Source organism: Cherax quadricarinatus, chromosome 91 (assembly GCF_038502225.1).
Source record: "Cherax quadricarinatus isolate ZL_2023a chromosome 91, ASM3850222v1, whole genome shotgun sequence".
Classification (NCBI taxonomy): domain Eukaryota; kingdom Metazoa; phylum Arthropoda; class Malacostraca; order Decapoda; family Parastacidae; genus Cherax; species Cherax quadricarinatus.
In genome coordinates, this window is record NC_091382.1 from 1,264,896 (window position 1) to 1,284,895 (window position 20,000).

Sequence of the window (20,000 nt, forward strand, 5' to 3'; positions counted from 1 at the left end):
ATGTACCACATTGAATGATTGGGCTATCACCAAGGAAGTTTGAGCCAGGCCAGTGACTGACTGATAAATGTTGTTGATAAGTGTCACCTTGCCTCGGTGGGAGACGGCTGACTTGTTAAAAAAAAAAGTGTCAAATGACTCCTGACTGTAATAGTAACTCTTATGTTGAGACAAGAGGATCACAACTTTTTTGTAAGTTAGGTGACCCCCCTATAAAGAGCTTTCTGCATGATAGTTTAATATTTATTAGTTTCTGCAAATGTGCATAAATCACTACATAAAAGTTTTGTTTTCAGAAGATAGCATGCCTCAGCCCATACAGTCTCCAGGAGGGTCTAGTACTGCCTCGTCTCGTGATGCTTCTCCTTCCAGGGAAATTTCCCCTCTTGTCAACTCCCTCAAACCTCCTACAATTATCCGCCGAGGTCCGCAAGGCTTTGGCTTCACTATCCGAGCCATTAGGGTTTACTTTGGGGACTCAGACTATTATACTGTGCATCACTTAGTTATGGTGAGGTCCCACATAAGTGACATGTTAATTATATAACTTTATGCTGATGATATACAGATGTGTTAAAAAAGGTATCGCTTTTTGTGCTGTTACATTTGAGAATCAAAAGTTTAGAGTCTAATAATTTTGAATTGAAAAATTATTTTAGTATTCTGACACTGATATGGTTGTCCTTGATTTATACTGTAATATTTTGTTTGAGATTATTTTCTAATACTTTCCCATTAGATTTTTAGTTAGGTTGTGTGGCTCATAAGTTCCGAACATCGGGGCCCAAATCGATCAGAACACTTTGTGCTTGACTGATAAATGATGATAAGACCTGGTGAATATTGTGTAGCTTATTTATGTATTTATCATACAGGATGTTGACCAGCGTAGTCCAGCGTTTGAAGCAGGTCTGCGCCCTGGAGACTTGATTACGCACATTAATGGGGAACCCATCCAGGGCATGTTCCACACCCAAGTTGTCACACTGCTTATGGGTTCCACTGATCATGTATCCCTAAGATCAATGCCACTGGATCAAACTTCTATAAGAGCAGGTAAAACCATTACCTGGTCTTAATTCAGTGTTGCTTTGGACAATCTAGGATTTAAAAAATCTCTTAAAGATTAGGTATTTATTGTTTACCAAACAGCACAAGAATCTTTAGAAAGAGCAGCAGGTCCCATTATTATTATTATTTCATTGATTTAAAACACTATCTAGGTCTTCAGACAACTCGCTAATGCATATGATCCTTATCAGTTCTAAGTACAAATACAGATAATTTATTTCTTTTCTGCAGTATGCAATTAATGTAGTTTACCTGTCATAAAATATTGTTAGGCACAAAAGAAAGCCACTAAAATGCAGTGCATTGGTTAGATATATTAAGGATTTTATTGAATTTATAATATATAAATTTAAGTTTAACAATTAAGCATTTACTTACCTTGTCATGTGAATGTACAGTGGAAGCGGAAGCTTGTTAAATGTTACTTGTCTTTTCCTTCTGCATCAAAAACATAAATGATAACATGTAAGTTTTGCATAATTGTACCTACATTTAATTTCCACTAATCTGTATTTTCCTCTCTGTTTCTTAATTTTTTTTATTCCATAATACAGTATTTCCTCTCCAAGAGTTTTTATGAGGATAGTCAGGCTCAAGTTAGAGTATGTAGGAAAGAGGGAGATTATTTCCCAGTAAAAGTAGGCCTTAGACAAGGATGTGTGATGTCACCGTGGTTGTTTAATATATTTATAGATGGGGTTGTAAGAGAAGTAAATGCGAGGGTCTTGGCAAGAGGCGTGGAGTTAAAAGATAAAGAATCACACATAAAGTGGGAGTTGTCACAGTTGCTCTTTGCTGATGACACTGTGCTCTTGGGAGATTCTGAAGAGAAGTTGCAGAGGTTGGTGGATGAATTTGGTAGGGTATGCAAAAGAAGAAAATTAAAAGTGAATACAGGAAAGAGTAAGGTTATGAGGATAACAAAAAGATTAGGTGATGAAAGATTGGTTATCAGATTGGAGGGAGAGAGTATGGAGGAGGTGAATGTATTCAGATATTTGGGAGTGGACGTGTCAGCGGATGGGTCTATGAAAGATGAGGTGAATCATAGAATTGATGAGGGGAAAAGGGTGAGAGGGGCACTTAGGAGTCTGTGGAGACAAAGAACTTTGTCCTTGGAGGCAAAGAGGGGAATGTATGAGAGTATAGTTTTACCAACACTCTTATATGGGTGCGAAGCATGGGTGATGAATGTTGCAGCGAGGAGAAGGCTGGAGGCAGTGGAGATGTCATGTCTGAGGGCAATGTGTGGTGTGAATATAATGCAGAGAATTCGTAGTTTGGAAGTTAGGAGGAGGTGCGGGATTACCAAAACTGTTGTCCAGAGGGCTGAGGAAGGGTTGTTGAGGTGGTTCGGACATGTAGAGAGAATGGAGCGAAACAGAATGACTTCAAGAGTGTATCAGTCTGTAGTGGAAGGAAGGCGGGGTAGGGGTCGGCCTAGGAAAGGTTGGAGGGAGGGGGTAAAGGAGGTTTTGTGTGCGAGGGGCTTGGACTTCCAGCAGGCATGCGTGAGCGCGTTTGATAGGAATAAATGGAGACAAATGGTTTTTAATACTTGACGTGCTGTTGGAGTGTGAGCAAAGTAACATTTATGAAGGGATTCAGGGAAACCGGCAGGCCAGACTTGAGTCCTGGAGATGGGAAGTACAGTGCCTGCACTCTGAAGGATGGGTGTCAATGTTGCAGTTTAAAAACTGTAGTGTAAAGCACCATTCTGGCAAGACAGTGATGGAGTGAATGATGGTGAAAGTTTTTCTTTTTCGGGCCACCCTGCCTTGGTGGGAATCGGCCAGTGTGTTAATAAAAAAAAAATATAATAATTCCTCGCCAATTTATAAGAGTTGATTTGAGAGCAGGCCACAGGGACAATTCCCAGAGCTATTAACATACAGTATTATCATGTACACTCTGACTACATATTTTTTGCCACTGGTTCTCTTGCATCATTGTATAGTACCAATATAATATGTAACCAGTCACTTGCACTTACTAATTTCTAATGGTTTTTGCAGGTGGCCGTAAAAGGAACCCTGGAGCTTCAAAACTGGCGAAACGTTTGCCTGCCAAGCACAGGAGGACAAAGAAGGACTCTAACAAGGGACGTAAAACGTCTCTCTTCCGGAAAGTCTCCAATAAACGTGTTTCTGCTGAAATTCAACAGGTGAGGAATAAACCACAGAGCTGAAAGCCCATTGGTAAGATCAAGGAATGTTGGTAGATATAACTAATCATTTTATTTATCGAGTTTTAATGTTTTGGTAACTATACTACAGTACTGGTATTAAGAAGTGTAGGAGTAATTATTCACTTACCAACTACCCTATAAGGCTCCTTTTTGATGAAAAATATTGTGTATACAGTTGACTGTCAGTTAACACAGTAGTTATGCTCCTGAATATGGTATGTAATCAAAAATTTTGTAAAAATAAATGAACATACATGTATAGGGAAAATAGGGATATGTTCCTTAGACCCCCCACAAAAAAGCCATCCATTTTTTTTAGATCTTAAAATTGTAAGAAGAAAACGTAATTGTAGGTGGATGTAGTGATGTGCATCATCCAAAGACCCTGCATCCACATCTCTGCTAGCAGATGGATGATCCTTATTGTTTAGTAGTCCCACTCATTGCAATGTATGGGAGTTATCAAGGAGGGGATAGAGTGAGTGGGGTGTGAAGATTGGGGTATACATAGGAGGGGTTAGAGCAGTTGGGGTGAGGGGGAGTTTGGTGTGGGTGTCGGAGTATTGGGATGGCTGGCATGGGAAGTCGACACCAAGTGATGGAGGGCAGGAGCTGAAGGCATAATGTTGAAAGATAGAGGGTGCTGGGATGTAGAGGGATGTGGGAAGGGGTGGAGGCTAGTAGCAACGAGGTGATGTGAATACACAATAACTTTAAAACGCTTGAAATTTTTGAATGTTTCCAGACATAATTGAGAGGCATGGAGCTCATGGAGGATGTAAACAAACAGAGCAGCGCACAGACGCCGTAAGGGCGAATCAGGGAGCCATATGAACTAATTTTTCATCATAATTTGAAATGTCTGTATTAGCAAATTGCCATAAAGCGAGGCACCGTAAACTGGGGCCTTACTGTATGTGGACAACTTACGGCATATGAGCTTTGAAAGCATAGGTAAGGTGTGCACATAAGGTTGTGTGGGCTTGAAGCTATGGGGGAGTGGTGTGAGTGGAGACTGAGGGTTTGAAGCTGTTGGGGAATGGTGTGGGTGGAAAATGTGGTTGTGTCTGGCCCAGTATAGGTGGTGATGTGGATGTTAAGCGAGTAGTTGGGTAGGTGTGCAGTTGGTGGTGTGGGTGGTAATGAGGGTGGTGGGTGATTTAAATGATTAGGTGTGTGGACAACATGTTAGAGTAAAAGGTTAAGTAAGGTGTGGGTGAGGGGGTGTGCATTTGGGTAAGGTGGGGTCTTGAGGTAGTGGGGGATGTGGCCATGGAGGAATTGTGTAGGTGTAGGCATGTGGCTGTTGGGGAGGTTGTATGGGTAGAGGTTGCTGGTAGTGTGGCAGAGAATGGGTGGAGGTTGCTGGTAGTGTGGCAGAGAATGGGTGGAGGTTGCTGGTAGTGTGGCAGAGAATAGGTGGAGATTACTGGTGGTGTGGCAGGGAATGGGTGGAGGTTGCTGGTAGTGTGGCAGAGAATAGGTGGAGATTGCTGGTAGTGTAGCAAGAAATGGGTGGAGACAAGTGGTATGGCAGAGGTGTGTTTACCTGGAGAGAGTTCCGGGGGTCAACGCCCCCGCGGCCCGGTCTGTGACCAGGCCTCCTGGTGGATCAGAGCCTGATCAACCAGGCTGTTGCTGCTGGCTGCACGCAAACCAACGTGGCTGAGGTTATGGTATTGGATGTACACAAACAGAGCATGGGGGCAAGGCAGGTTGTGTGCAGTAAGGCCTCCCACATAGCACAATGGGCTGGCTAGTACCCTCACTGAGAGATAGAAGGAAAACATCCTGGCCTGTGGCTCATTTTTTCCTATGTGTACTCTGCCATGTCAGCTGATTTACATGTGTGTTCACCAAAAATATACTGTAATTTTTCAGCAATGGTAAGGCAAAAATATGTTAACTGACAGACTACTGTAAATGGCAAATAATAATATCCATCAGTTTTAATTCACTTATAGTTATGCTATTAACATCGTTTTCTAAATTTTTGTTTTTAACTTTATTTCATAAAAATTCTAAATATGTTAATATTACTGATTTTGTTTAGATGTAAATAATATTTTGGGATAAAAAACAAGTGTTGAATTTTTTTTAATGTACTGGCTGTCTCCCACTGAGGTAGGGTGATCTGAAAAAGAAGAAACATTTCCACCATCACTCACTCCATCACTGTCTTGCCAGAGGTGTGCCAACACTACAGCTCAGATACTGCCTAAACTGCAGCATCCCTACCCGTCTTCCAGAGTGCAGGCACTGTACCTCCCATCTCCAGGATTCAAGTCCAGCAAATTAGTTTCCTTGAATCTCTTTATAAGTATTACCTTGCTCACACTTCAACACACATCAAATCATAAACAACGCTTGCCTCCACTCATTCTTATCTAACACCCTTGCTCACACATGTTGGATTTCCAAACTCATTGCTCACAAAACCTCTTTTACCCTCTCCCTCCAACCTTTTCTACCCCTCCTTCCCTCTACTACAGATTAATGCACCCTCCAAGTCATCCTCCTCAGTAATCTTAGTAATCCCAAACCTCCTAATCTCCAAACTACGAATTCACCACATAATGTTCATACCACACATTGCCCTCACACACAGTATCTCCAGCCTCCTCCTTGCTGCAACATTCAAATCCCATGCTTCACACCCGTATAATAGTGTTGGTACCACTGTACTCTGATACACTATTTTTGCCTTTTTGGACAATGTTTTCTGTTTCACAGATTCTCGTTACACCATCCACCTTTTACCTCTCATCTTTCATAGACCCATCCATTGACAAGTCAACTCCCAAATATCTGAACACATTCACTTTCTCCATACTCCTCTTTTTCACTCCGATATTCAGTCTTTCATTCCCTAACTCATTTTCTATGTTCACTTTTAATTTTCTTGCCTCTGGCAAGACAGTGATGGAATAAATGATGATGAAAGTGTTTCTTTTTCAGATCACCCTGCCTTGGTGGGAGATGGTTGGTGTATTTCAAAAAATAAAATAATAATACTGTATAATTATTTATTTATTGTATCCCTCTGTGATTGATTTATATCTGTTATTGCTTGGTTGCAATTATTGCATATATATATATATATATATATATATATATATATATATATATATATATATATATATATATATATATATATATATATATATATATATATATATATATATATATATATATATATATATATATATATATATATATATATATATATATATATATATATATATATATATATATATATATATATATATATATATGCATACATACATTCACACACACACACATTCACACACACATACATTCACACACACACACACACACACACACACACACATTCACACACACATTCACACACACACATTCACACACACATACATTCACACACACACATTCATTCACACACACACATACATTCACACACATTCACACACACACATTCACACACACACACATTCACACACACACACACATTCACACACACACACATTCACACACATTCACACACACACATTCACACACACACACACATTCACACACACACACACACACATTCACACACACACATTCACACACACACACATTCACACACATTCACACACACACACATTCACACACACATTCACACACACATTCACACACACATTCACACACACACACATTCACACACACACACATTCACACACACACACACACACACATTCACACACACACACATTCACACACACACACACACACATTCACACACACACATTCACACACACACACATTCACACACACACACACACACACACACACACACACACACACACACACACACACACACACACACACACACACACTCACACACATCAGTCAGATAACTGTTGCAGCATATTGGCGTCTGGCAAACCTAAGGATAGTGTTCTGATACCTCAGTAAGGAATTGTTCAAGACTGTACAACATTTACATCAGGCTCATACTGGAGTATGCAGCACCAGTTTGGAATCCACACCTAGTCAAGCACGTCAAGAAATTAGAGAAAGTGCAAAGGTTTGCAACAAGACTAGTCCCAGAGCTACGGGGATTGTCCTACGAAGAAAGGTTGAGGGAAATCGGCCTGACGACACTGGAGGCCAGGAGGGTCAGGGGAGACATGATAATGACATATAAAATACTGCACGGAATAATGAGGTGGACAAAGACAGGATGTTCCAGAGATGGGACACAGACACAAGAGGTCACAATTGGAAGTTGAAGACTCAGATGAATCAAAGGGATGTTAGGAAGTATTTCTTCAGTCATAGAGTAGTCAAGCCGTGGAATAGCCTAGAAAGTGAAGTAGTGGAGGCGGGAACCATACATAGTTTTAAGGCGAGGTATGATAAAGCTCATGGAGCAGGGAGAGAGAGGACCTAGTAGCAGTCAGTGAAGAGGTGGGGCCAGGAGCTATGACTCAATCCCTGCAACCACAAATAGGCGAGTACACATTCACACACACACACACACACACACACATATTCACACACACACACATACACACACACATTCACACACACACACACATTCACACACATTCACACACACATTCACACACACATTCACACACACACACATTCACACACACACATTCACACACACACATTCACACACATTCACACACATTCACACACACACACACACACACACACACACACACACACACACACACACACACACACACACACACACACACACACACACACACACACACACACACCTACACCCATCTACCTACCCACCTACCTACCCACCTACCCACCTACCTACCTACCCACCTACCCACCCACCTACCCACCTACCCACCCACCTACCCACCTACCCACCCACCTACCCACCTACCTACCCACCCACTTAATCTACCCACCTACCTACCCACCAACCTACCCACCTACCCAACCACTTACACAACCTACTCACCTACCTACCCAACCACTTACACAACCTACTCACCTACCTACCCAACCACTTACACAACCTACTCACCTACCTACCCAACCACTTACACAACCTACTCACCTACCTACCCACCTACCCACCCACCAACCAACCTACCCACCTACCTACCCACCTACCCACCTACCTACCTACCTACCTACCTACCTACCTACCTACCTGCCTGCCTACCTGCCTACCTACCAACCCGCCTACTTGCCTACCCACCCACCCACCGACCTACCTCAAAGGCAATGGGACCAGACAACATTTCCCCGTGGGTCCTCAGGGAGGGAGTAGATATACTGTGTGTGCCATTAACCACAATCTTCAACACATCCCTTGAAACTGGGCAACTACCTGAGGTATGGAAGACTGCAAACGTAGTTCCCATTTTTGAAAAAGGAGACAGAAAAGTGATACTAAATTACAGACCAGTGTCACTGACGTGTATAATATGCAAAGTCATGGAGAAGATTATCAGGAGGAGACTGGTGGAGCACCTGGAACGGAACAAGATTATGAACGACAACCAGCACGGATTCGTGGAAGGCAAATCCTGTGTCACAAACTTATTGGAGTTCTATGACAAAGTTACAGAAGTAAGACACGAGAGAGAGGGGTGGGTTGATTGCATTTTCTTGGACTGCAAGACGGCCTTCGACACAGTTCCTCACAAGCGACTAGTGCAGAAACTAGAGGATCAGGCGCGTATAACAGGAAGGGCATTGCAATGGATCAGAGAATACCTGACAGGGAGGCAACGACAAGTCATGGTACGTGATGAGGTATCAAAGTGGGCACCTGTGACGAGCGGGGTCCCACAGGGGTCGGTTCTAGGACCAGTGCTATTTCTGGTATATGTGAATGACATGATGGAAGGGATAGACTCAGAGGTGTCCCTATTCGCAGATGATGTAAAGTTATTGAGAATTAATCCTTTCAGGGTTTCGGCCTTACTAGTACGGCTTACGCACCAGCGTTTTTGACGTACTAGTACGCCTAAATTCTAGCGCCCTCAGATCTAGTGAGAGAAAGCTGGTAGGCCTACATATGAAAGAATGGGTCTATGTGGTCAGTGTGCACAGTATAAAAAAAATCCTGCAGCACACAGTGCGTAATGAGAAAAAAAAACTTTGACCGTGTTTTTGGATTAAAACAGAGACTTTGCACTGTATTTTCGTATGGTATTTATTGTTGTATTCTAGTTTTCCTGATCTCATTTCATAGAATGGAAGACATATTACAGAAATTGAGATGATTTTGACTGATTTTACAATGAAAAGTACCTTGAAATTGTGCTCAAAGTAGCAGAAATGTTCGATTTTTACCAAAGTTCGAAAGTAAACAAATCATGGTATGCATCCAGTACACGTCAACTGGTGAGTCTAATATTCTTTCACAAGTTCGCTGATAATATTTATACCATTTCTACACTAATGCAGTAGTCTGCATAACAGTAAATCTTCTATTTTTTTGAGAATAAAAATTCAAAGTGGAAAGCAAAAGAATGTAAGAGGGGCATGGGGACGTGACTAATGAACAGAGGAAATGTTATTTTAGTGCCAGGAATGTTTTTCTTGTTTATTCTGGACCCTATTCGGAAATTGGCATCTTTTGAAATTTGTGTGAAATTGGCAAAATTGCTAAATTCTGACCACTGTACTGGATAGTTGAAATCGGTAAATGGGTGGTTTCTTGTACTCGTTTGATAGGAAAAAAATGGAGTTTTAGCGAAATAGTTATGATTTTTGTCGACAAGTACACTGGAATTGGCTGAAAATAGGGCTCAAAGTGTGCAAAATCGCCGATGCGTAAACATCATTGAGATCGGTAACTTCGTGAGAGCATTATTCCACAAGTTTTCCATCAAATTTCATACTTTTGGTGTCATTATGATCGGGAAAAGATTCTCTATCTTTTCATAAGATTTTTTTTTTTCTTTTTTTGAGATTTGGGTGACCCTGAGAACAAGTCTCTGAGAGGGCCTGTCGACCCTGAAAGGGTTAAATCAGATGAGGATCAGGCAGAGCTTCAGAGAGACCTGAACAGACTGGACATGTGGTCCAGCAACTGGCTTCTCGAATTCAACCCTGACAAATGCAATGTCATGAAGATCAGAGAAGGGCAAAGAAGACCGCAGACAGAGTATAGACTAGGTGGCCAAGGACTGCAAACCTCGCTCAAGGAGAAAGATTTTGGGGTGACCATAACACCGAGCATGTCTCCGGAGGCACACATCAACCAGATAGCTGCTGCAGCATACGGGCGCCTGGCAAACCTGAGAATAGCGTTCCGATACCTTAGTAAGGAATTGTTCAAGATACTGTACACTGTGTACATCAGGCCCATACTGGAGTATGCAGCACCTGTTTGGAACCCACACCTGGTCAAGCACATCAAGAAATTAGAGAAAGTGCAAAGGTTTGCAACAAGGCTAGTTCCGGAACTCAGGGGTATGTCCTACGAAGAAAGGTTGAGGGAAATCAGACTGAAGACATTGGAGGATAGGAGGGTCAGGGGAGACATGATAACAACATACAAAATACTGCATGGAATAGATAAGGTAGACAGAGACAGGTTGTTCCAGAGAGGGGACACAGAAACAAGGGGTCACAATTGGAAGCTGAAGACTCAGACGAGTCATAGGGATGTTAGGAAGTATTTCTTCAGTCATAGAACCGTCAGGAAGTGAAATAGCCTAGCAAGTAATGTAGTGGAGGCAGGAACCATTCATATTTATTTATTTATTTATTTAATAATTTGAACATACATACAGAGGTACAAAAAAATACAGGTAAGAGCAGCATGCCAAAGCCACTTGTATGCATAGCATTACGGGCAGGCTTAAAATTAACTTAAGATTAACTAAGCAGTGATGTAATCAGTGATAAAACATTATCATAGCTTTAAGATGAGGTATGACAAAGTTCTGGAAGCAGAGAGAGAGGGGACCTAGTAGCGATCAGTGAAGAGGCAGGGCCAGGAGTTGTCTCGACCCCTGCAACCACAATTAGGTGAGTACACACACACACACACACACACAGGGAGAGGGAGGACCCAGTAGCAGTCAGTGAAGAGGCGGTGCCAGGAGCTGAGTCTCGACCCCTGCAACCACAATTAGGTGAGGCGAGTACGTACACACACACACACACACACACACACACACACACACAATGATCTCATCAACAGCAGCCAACATGGTTTCAGGGATGGGAAATCCTGTGTCACAAACCTACTGGAGTTCTACGACATGGTGACAGCAGTAAGACGAGAGAGAGGGGTGGGTGGATTGCATTTTCTTGGACTGCAAGAAGGCGTTTGACACAGTTCCACACAAGAGATTAGTGCAAAAACTGGAGGACCAAGCAGGGATATCAGGGAAGGCACTGCAATGGATCAGGGAATATTTGTCAGGAAGACAGCAGCGAGTAATGGTACGTGGCGAGGTGTCAGAGTGGGCACCTGTGACCAGCGGGGTCCCACAGGGGTCAGTCCTAGGACCAGTGCTGTTTCTGGTATTTGTGAACGACATGACGGAAGGAATAAACTCCGAGGTGTCCCTGTTTGCATTTGACGTAAAGTTGATGAGAAGAATTCATTCAATCGAAGACCAGGCAGAACTACAAAGGGATCTGGACAGGCTGCAGACTTGGTCCAGCAATTGGCTCCTGGAGTTCAATCCCACCAAGTGCAAAGCCATGAAGATTGGGGAAGGGCAAAGAAGACCGCAGATGGAGTACAGTCTAGGGAGCCGGAGACTACAAACCTCACTCAAGGAAAAAGATCTTGGGGTGAGTATAACACCAGGCACATCTCCTGAAGCGCTCATCAACCAATTAACTGCTGCAGCATATGGGCGCCTGGCAAACCTCAGAACAGCATTCCGACATCTTAATGAGTCGTTCAGGACCCTGTACACCGTGTATGTTAGGCCCATATTGGAGTATGCGGCACCAGTTTGGAACCCACACCTAGCCAAGCATGTAAAGAAACTAGAGAAAGTGCAAAGGTTTGCCACAATACTAGTCCCAGTGCTAAGAGGTATGTCCTACGAGGAGAGGCTAAGGGAAATCAACCTGACGACACTGGAGGACAGGAGAGATAGGGGGACATGATAATGACTTACAAAATACTGAGAGGAATTGACAAGGTGGACAAAGACAGGATGTTCCAGAGACTGGACACAGCAACAAGGGGACACAGTTGGAAGCTGAAGACACAGATGAATCACAGGGATGTTAGGAAGCATTTCTTCAGCCACAGAGTAGTCAGGAAGTGGAATAGTTTGGGAAGCGATGTAGTGGAGGCAAGATCCATACGTAGCTTTAAGCAGAGGTATGATAAAGCTCACGGCTCAGGGAGAGTGACCTAATAGCGATCAGTGAAGAGGCGGGGCCAGGAGCACACACATGCACACACACATGCACACGCACACACACACACACACACACACACACGCACACGCACACGCACACGCACACGCACACGCACACACGCACACACACGCACACACACACTGTAAATACTAATATATATTATCTTGATTGTACAGTAGATTAAGAAAATTGTTCTGGAAATGCATTATTTGACATTCAACATGAATTCATTGTATGAAAGTTATGGTATATTGGAATTAGGTAAGTTTGATATAATGATTACATTACTGTTAGTGTATATAGAGAAGCCTGAGGTGATTGTGAGTAATATGATGGCATTATACTCAACTCTGGGAGTTGATCATTATGTTCACAGGCAAGTGCTCAACTCGACTAATCATATCGAGTTTTGGAACAGAAGGTAACCAGATTTGATCAAAAGAAGGGGAGGATACCTCCACTTCCTTGGATCAAAGCTTCAACCTGAAGTTCCTTCAAAGGTTTGTGCGTTGATTAAACCCTGGAGTGGCCAAAGCTTTATTACCGTGTATAATTTTCTCCCAGACTTGTGTTTACTGATGTACGTACTTGTCGAGAAGTTTATATTTATATTTTATTGGTGCAGCATCCAAGTTTATCAGCAGTGCTACTGAAGCCTGAGTGGTGCTGCAGTGCTATACAAGTGTGGCTTAGTACTGACTGTTTCTGAGTCAGGTGCTACTGAAGCCTGGGTGATGATGCAGTGCTACACAAGTGTGGCTTAGTACTGACTGTTTCTGAGTCAGCCTTTTGTTATTGCAACAATGTTTTTATCATTTCGTCTATTTCTTTTGCAGCTGACTACCCCTCAGTCGGCTCCTGTTTTCTCTCCTGATTTTGTGCCTCAGTTCTCGCCTACTTTGGTACGATAAAAAGCTTTATGCAGCAATAGCCCCAACCTAGTTTTGTTGCCTGTGTCTCACACTGTATTCTTGACCTCTGTCTCATCACGTGAAGACTCTTGACAAACCTTGCCTCACCATTGCCTGCTGCTTTTCTAAATCTGGTTTATTATGACATGTTTGGTATGTTGTTACAAGTTTGTAAATTATAATTATGTATATCATACGGAGGGTCCCAACTCACAAGTTGCATTAAGAGAGTGGTGAAGCAATGTAAAAAGAGAGCAAATGAGAGAGTGGGTGAGATGTTATCAACAAATTTTGTTGAAAATAAGAAAAAGTTTTGGAGTGAGATTAACAAGTTAAGAAAGCCTAGAGAACAAATGGATTTGTCTGTTAAAAATAGGAGAGGAGAGTTATTAAATGGAGAGTTAGAGGTATTGGGAAGATGGAAGGAATATTTTGAGGAATTGTTAAATGTTGATGAAGATAGGGAAGCTGTGATTTCGTGTATAGGGCAAGGAGGAATAACATCTTGTAGGAGTGAGGAAGAGCCAGTTGTGAGTGTGGGGGAAGTTCGTGAGGCAGTAGGTAAAATGAAAGGGGGTAAGGCAGCCGGGATTGATGGGATAAAGATAGAAATGTTAAAAGCAGGTGGGGATGTAGTTTTGGAGTGGTTGGTGCAATTATTTAATAAATGTATGGAAGAGGGTAAGGTACCTAGGGATTGGCAGAGAGCATGCATAGTTCCTTTGTATAAAGGCAAAGGGGATAAAAGAGAGTGCAAAAATTATAGGGGGATAAGTCTGTTGAGTGTACCTGGTAAAGTGTATGGTAGAGTTATAATTGAAAGAATTAAGAGTAAGACGGAGAATAGGATAGCAGATGAACAAGGAGGCTTTAGGAAAGGTAGGGGGTGTGTGGACCAGGTGTTTACAGTGAAACATATAAGTGAACAGTATTTAGATAAGGCTAAAGAGGTCTTTGTGGCATTTATGGATTTGGAAAAGGCATATGACAGGGTGGATAGGGGGGCAATGTGGCAGATGTTGCAAGTGTATGGTGTAGGAGGTAGGTTACTGAAAGCAGTGAAGAGTTTTTACGAGGATAGTGAGGTTCAAGTTAGAGTATGTAGGAAAGAGGGAATTTTTTTCCCAGTAAAAGTAGGCCTTAGACAAGGATGTGTGATGTCACCGTGGTTGTTTAATATATTTATAGATGGGGTTGTAAGAGAAGTAAATGCGAGGGTCTTGGCAAGAGGCGTGGAGTTAAAAGATAAAGAATCACACACAAAGTGGGAGTTGTCACAGCTGCTCTTTGCTGATGACACTGTGCTCTTGGGAGATTCTGAAGAGAAGTTGCAGAGATTGGTGGATGAATTTGGTAGGGTGTGCAAAAGAAGAAAATTAAAGGTGAATACAGGAAAGAGTAAGGTTATGAGGATAACAAAAAGATTAGGTGATGAAAGATTGAATATCAGATTGGAGGGAGAGAGTATGGAGGAGGTGAACGTATTCAGATATTTGGGAGTGGACGTGTCAGCGGATGGGTCTATGAAAGATGAGGTGAATCATAGAATTGATGAGGGAAAAAGAGTGAGTGGTGCACTTAGGAGTCTGTGGAGACAAAGAACTTTGTCCTTGGAGGCAAAGAGGGGAATGTATGAGAGTATAGTTTTACCAACGCTCTTATATGGGTGTGAAGCGTGGGTGATGAATGTTGCAGCGAGGAGAAGGCTGGAGGCAGTGGAGATGTCATGTCTGAGGGCAATGTGTGGTGTGAATATAATGCAGAGAATTCGTAGTTTGGAAGTTAGGAGGAGGTGCGGGATTACCAAAACTGTTGTCCAGAGGGCTGAGGAAGGGTTGTTGAGGTGGTTCGGACATGTAGAGAGAATGGAGCGAAACAGAATGACTTCAAGAGTGTATCAGTCTGTAGTGGAAGGAAGGCGGGGTAGGGGGTCGGCCTAGGAAGGGTTGGAGGGAGGGGGTAAAGGAGGTTTTGTGTGTGAGGGGCTTGGACTTCCAGCAGGCATGCGTGAGCGTGTTTGATAGGAGTGAATGGAGACAAATGGTTTTTAATACTTGACGTGCTGTTGGAGTGTGAGCAAAGTAACATTTATGAAGGGATTCAGGGAAACCGGCAGGCCGGACTTGAGTCCTGGAGATGGGAAGTACAGTGCCTGCACTCTGAAGGAGGGGTGTTAATGTTGCAGTTTAAAAACTGTAGTGTAAAGCACCCTTCTGGCAAGACAGTGATGGAGTGAATGATGGTGAAAGTTTTTCTTTTTCGGGCCACCCTGCCTTGGTGGGAATCGGCCGGTGTGATAATAAAAAAAAAAAAAATAATCTTAAAAGTAAGTTTATGTAAAAAATATGTATGTAAAGCCATTTTGGTAGCTGTTAAGGTTCAAGGAAGGTTCCTTGATGTTGGTATAGGGCTCTTGATCCAAGAAATTGTACTCATCCTACCCTTCCCTTTACTGTAACCTGATTTCCTTTCTCCAGATGCTGTATGACCCCTATGTGTTTAGTGCTTTCCTTAAATATAATAATGTAAGAATTTAATAGTTGATATAAGTGGATAATTGTAACTTGAAAGATTTGTAAGTTGGGACTTCCTTTACTTTGATACCAATACTTGAGCAAGCAGTCAAGCAGAAAATAACTACTAATATTGAGTAAGATTTGTAAAGAGTCTTCCTTTAGCTTGTGTATTATGCTGCAGTGTGATCAACATTAGTCTCTACAAGGGTTAGTTGGCCAACTTTAAGGCTTATTGTAGTACACCGAGAGCATATTTAGTAGTCAGTTCAGAATATAAAACACTCATGGTATTTTAATACCATATTGGTATCCCTATTCATTATCTAGCTGTCAAGAGAGTGAAAACCAAGTTAATAGATCTTCAACTTTTTAAGAATAGATCTCCTCAAGATTTGTCCTCCTTTTTACAAGGAAAATGGTGAAATATATGGTATTGAAAAATTAAGTTATTCTATGTGATGTAACTTTTTAATAAGGCTTTGGTAAAGTTCCTAGGCTAATTTTGGAGCAAAATAAAAATTTTGTGTGTCAAAAAATTCAATAAGACCAGAGGTTAATTTATAGATTCTACCTTTTTTTTTTTAAGACACTGGCTGTCTCCTGAGGTTGTGTGACCCCAAAAAAAAAGAAACACTTTCACCATCATTCATACTGTCACTGTCTTGCCCGAGGTGCACAGATACGACTCATAAATAAGTCAATCACTTACTTTTTAAATACAAATTTGGACCTAAAATTTAGCCCTATACTAGAGTATATACTTGGTTACTCAGTTTCAGCATTTTCCTAAGAGGATGTTAGTCTTCCAGTGGTTGAAAAAGATAAAATACAAATATTCACTGCAGCAACTGATATAAGAATGTATTTCTCAGTCTTCAATAACTGTCAATTGTTCTCACCCTACTAATAAGATTTGCTTACTGGCTTTGCAGTACTGTATGTATGTATATGCATATGTATGTCTGTATTATATTTATATGTATATGTATGGGTAATTTAGTTGAAATATTTACAAGTTATTTGGTAGTGGAAACTAATAATATGATAAATTCATCAATATTTTACCTTCAGAAGTTGGTGTTTTGTTATGATTTATAAAATATATTGATAATTGAAGGAATAGTAAAAAATGCATGATTTATTTCATTATAAAACTTTTAATGCTAAAATATATCTTTCATTGAAAACTTTATGTAATTGTTTATACACAAAACCAAAACTTCCAAGATTTTGTGTCATTCTTAGGTAATGACTTACTATCATAGTGGTCCCTTGAGTTATGATATTAATCCATTCTGGAAGATGTATGATAACTCAAACCCTAAAGTACCTGATTTTGTGGTAATTACTTCCAAGACATCAGAACAACCAACCTCACCTTCAGTAGTTTTGTTGCTTAAATACTATGGAGTTTTCTGGGTGGTAAACAAACACAGATTTTGGCTTGAAATGTCTTGAAGCATTGGCAGAGGAGGCAGGGCAGGGCAGGACAGGACAGGGCTTGGCAGGAAGGCAGCAGGCAGAAGGCAGGAAGAGGTTGGTGAAGAATTGTTGACTTAATATTTACACACTGATCTCCTAAACTCAGTCTCCCACTGCCTGCATGTACGTGTGTTGTACATGTACTGTACAGTCTGCCTCTCTCCTACTCTTCCTTGTTTCTATACACCATGCTCCCTTCTTGCTCTCTCTCTCTCTCTCTCTCTCTCTCTCTCTCTCTCTCTCTCTCTCTCTCTCTCTCTCTCTCTCTCTCTCTATCTCTCTCTCTCTCTCTCTATCTCTCTCTATCTCTCTTTCTCTCTTCTCTCTCTTCTCTCTCTCTCTCTCTCTCTCTCTTCTTCTCTCTCTCTCTCTCTCTCTTTCTCTCTCTCTTCTCTCTTTATCTCTCTCTCTCTCTCTCTCTCTCTCTTTTTTTTTTTTTTTTTTTTTTTTTTTTTTTTTTTTTTTTTTTGGTGGTTTGACAAGGTTAAGGATCCTAGCTTTAGCTGACAAGCTATTTACAGGTTAAGGTTTCCTAACTTTATTGACAAGCTAAGAGCTATTACCTACATCAGTTCATTTGAAAGCATTTTTATTGTTATGAGACATACAAGTAGGGAACAGGATGAAGTTGGAGCCATCTGTGGGCCAGCATTTTCATTTGATCAACTGGCGTTATCTCGTTGACATCATTATGCTGAGCAGAATGTGTTCCATACTCGAGTCATCCTGGGTATGTATGATCTCAGATGGAGTGATGTTCTGGAGAAGGGTACAGCCAGTGTTGCTGCTTTCTGCCGTCTTGTGGCATAAAGCTTGTTTGTGCTGTCCTCAAGTGGATCCAAGTGTGGTATTTTGACAATATTGGCCTTGTACATAACAGTAAGGCCACCCACATCCCTCCTATGTTGAAGGCTCTGCTGAAATGACAGATCCATCCAGGATGGGTCCAGGCGAGAAGATAGACGTCTTGCTCTGTTCTCTACTCTGTCAAGCAGTCGCAGATGAGAGGGGGACAGGCAAACCAAGAAAGTGGAGCATACTCAAGGTGTGAGGCGTACTTGTGCCTCGTGACAGTATCTTGCAACCCCTACTGTCAAGCAGATGCGAGATCGGCGAAGTGCTGTAAGCTTCCTGGCTGCCTTGTTTGCAAGATTTACAACATGGTTCTTCATGGTTAGTTTGAGTCAAATTTCACCCCCAAGGATATCAACTTCTTCTCCAGGTGCCAACATCCTCCCATTCATCTCACTACTGCACCAGCATTACCATCATGGTGCCTAGAGGCGAACATCATTTGCGTTTTCTCAGGTGCAAATGTTACTTTGCCATCTATTTCCCCAAGCTGATATAGCTCTCAGCTGGTGATTGATGTAACCCTTAGAGCAGCTGGCATTTCTTCTCTTGGATAAGTGAATGTCAGTGTACAGTCGTCTGCATATGCATGTGATTCTGGGATGAGATGAAGAAGGTCGTTGAAGTAGACATTCCATAACAGTGGACCCAGCACACTTCCTTGTGGAACGCTTGCCCCAATAGGATGTCTTGCTGATTCCGTTCCATTGAGGACTACACTTGAGATCTACCATGAAGGTAATCACTGAGGAGACATAGCGAGAGCCTGCAATTCCCAGTGCTTGAAGTTTTGCTAAGAGGCCCTGGTGCCACACCCGGTCGAAAAGCGCCAGCAATGTCCAGTGCTACCACACAGCTGACTTTGGATTCATCCAGTGACTAGGTGCCACTTAGTGGAGAGGTTTAACAACAGATCAGCAGCAGAGTAACCTTTCCTGAAGCCATATTGGCGATCACAAAGTAGTGAGTGGTAGTCAAAAAAATCTGTCATTTGTCTTGAGATTATTGTCTCAAGGATCTTACCAGTGATTGACAGGAGTGACACTGGTCTGTAGTTGCTGATTTCTGCTCTGCTCTTCTTTTTGTGAACAGGGACTACATTTGCCTCTTTCCATGGAGAGGGCCATTTGCACTGTACTAGGCAGTGCTGAAAGATGCGAGTTAGAGGTGCTGCTAGCTGGTCTGCACATCTTCTCAACAATCTTGGGCTCAACTTGTCTGGGCCCACAGCCTTTTCTTGGTCAAGTGATTTAAGAAGGAAATGCACCTCCTCCTGCCTTATTGTCACCCCTGACAGTTTTGACACAGTTCTTGCAGCTAGCCAAGGAGGGTCCCTTGCTGGATCAGGAACTTGCATTTTGGTAGCAAAGTGTTCAGCAAAGAGGTCCGCTTTCTCTTGACTACTAGTAGAGGGTGGTCCCATCCTGTCGATTTAGAGGTGGAATAAGTTCATCAGGCAGATAACCTTGTCTGTCCTTGACCAGGGACCACCAGGTTTTGGAGCCTACCCTACCTGATGCTAACTTTCTTTTAGTGTCCAACTCCCATTTAGCAATGGCCCACTTTTGAACATCACCCATATGCCTACAGGCTTGCATGTGCAAGTTCCTGTTATAGGTGGTAGGATGTCTC

At 42.1% G+C, this 20,000-nt stretch overlaps 1 protein-coding gene across 14 annotated transcripts in view; it reads left to right on the forward strand.

Moving 5' to 3' along the window:
• dop (microtubule-associated serine/threonine (MAST) protein kinase dop) overlaps nt 1-20,000 on the forward strand; it is a 227,401-nt gene that overhangs the window by 193,891 nt on the left and 13,510 nt on the right. For 10 of the 14 annotated variants that reach the window (XM_053800069.2, XM_070104308.1, XM_070104309.1 and 7 more), the window contains 4 exons: nt 297-511; nt 876-1,056; nt 3,087-3,235; nt 13,444-13,509. In XM_053800069.2, coding sequence (XP_053656044.2) covers nt 297-511; nt 876-1,056; nt 3,087-3,235; nt 13,444-13,509 — 611 coding nt within the window. The remainder of the gene's footprint in view (nt 1-296; nt 512-875; nt 1,057-3,086; nt 3,236-13,443; nt 13,510-20,000) is intronic. The other 4 variants (XM_070104307.1, XM_070104313.1, XM_070104302.1 and 1 more) reach the window with 3 other exon arrangements.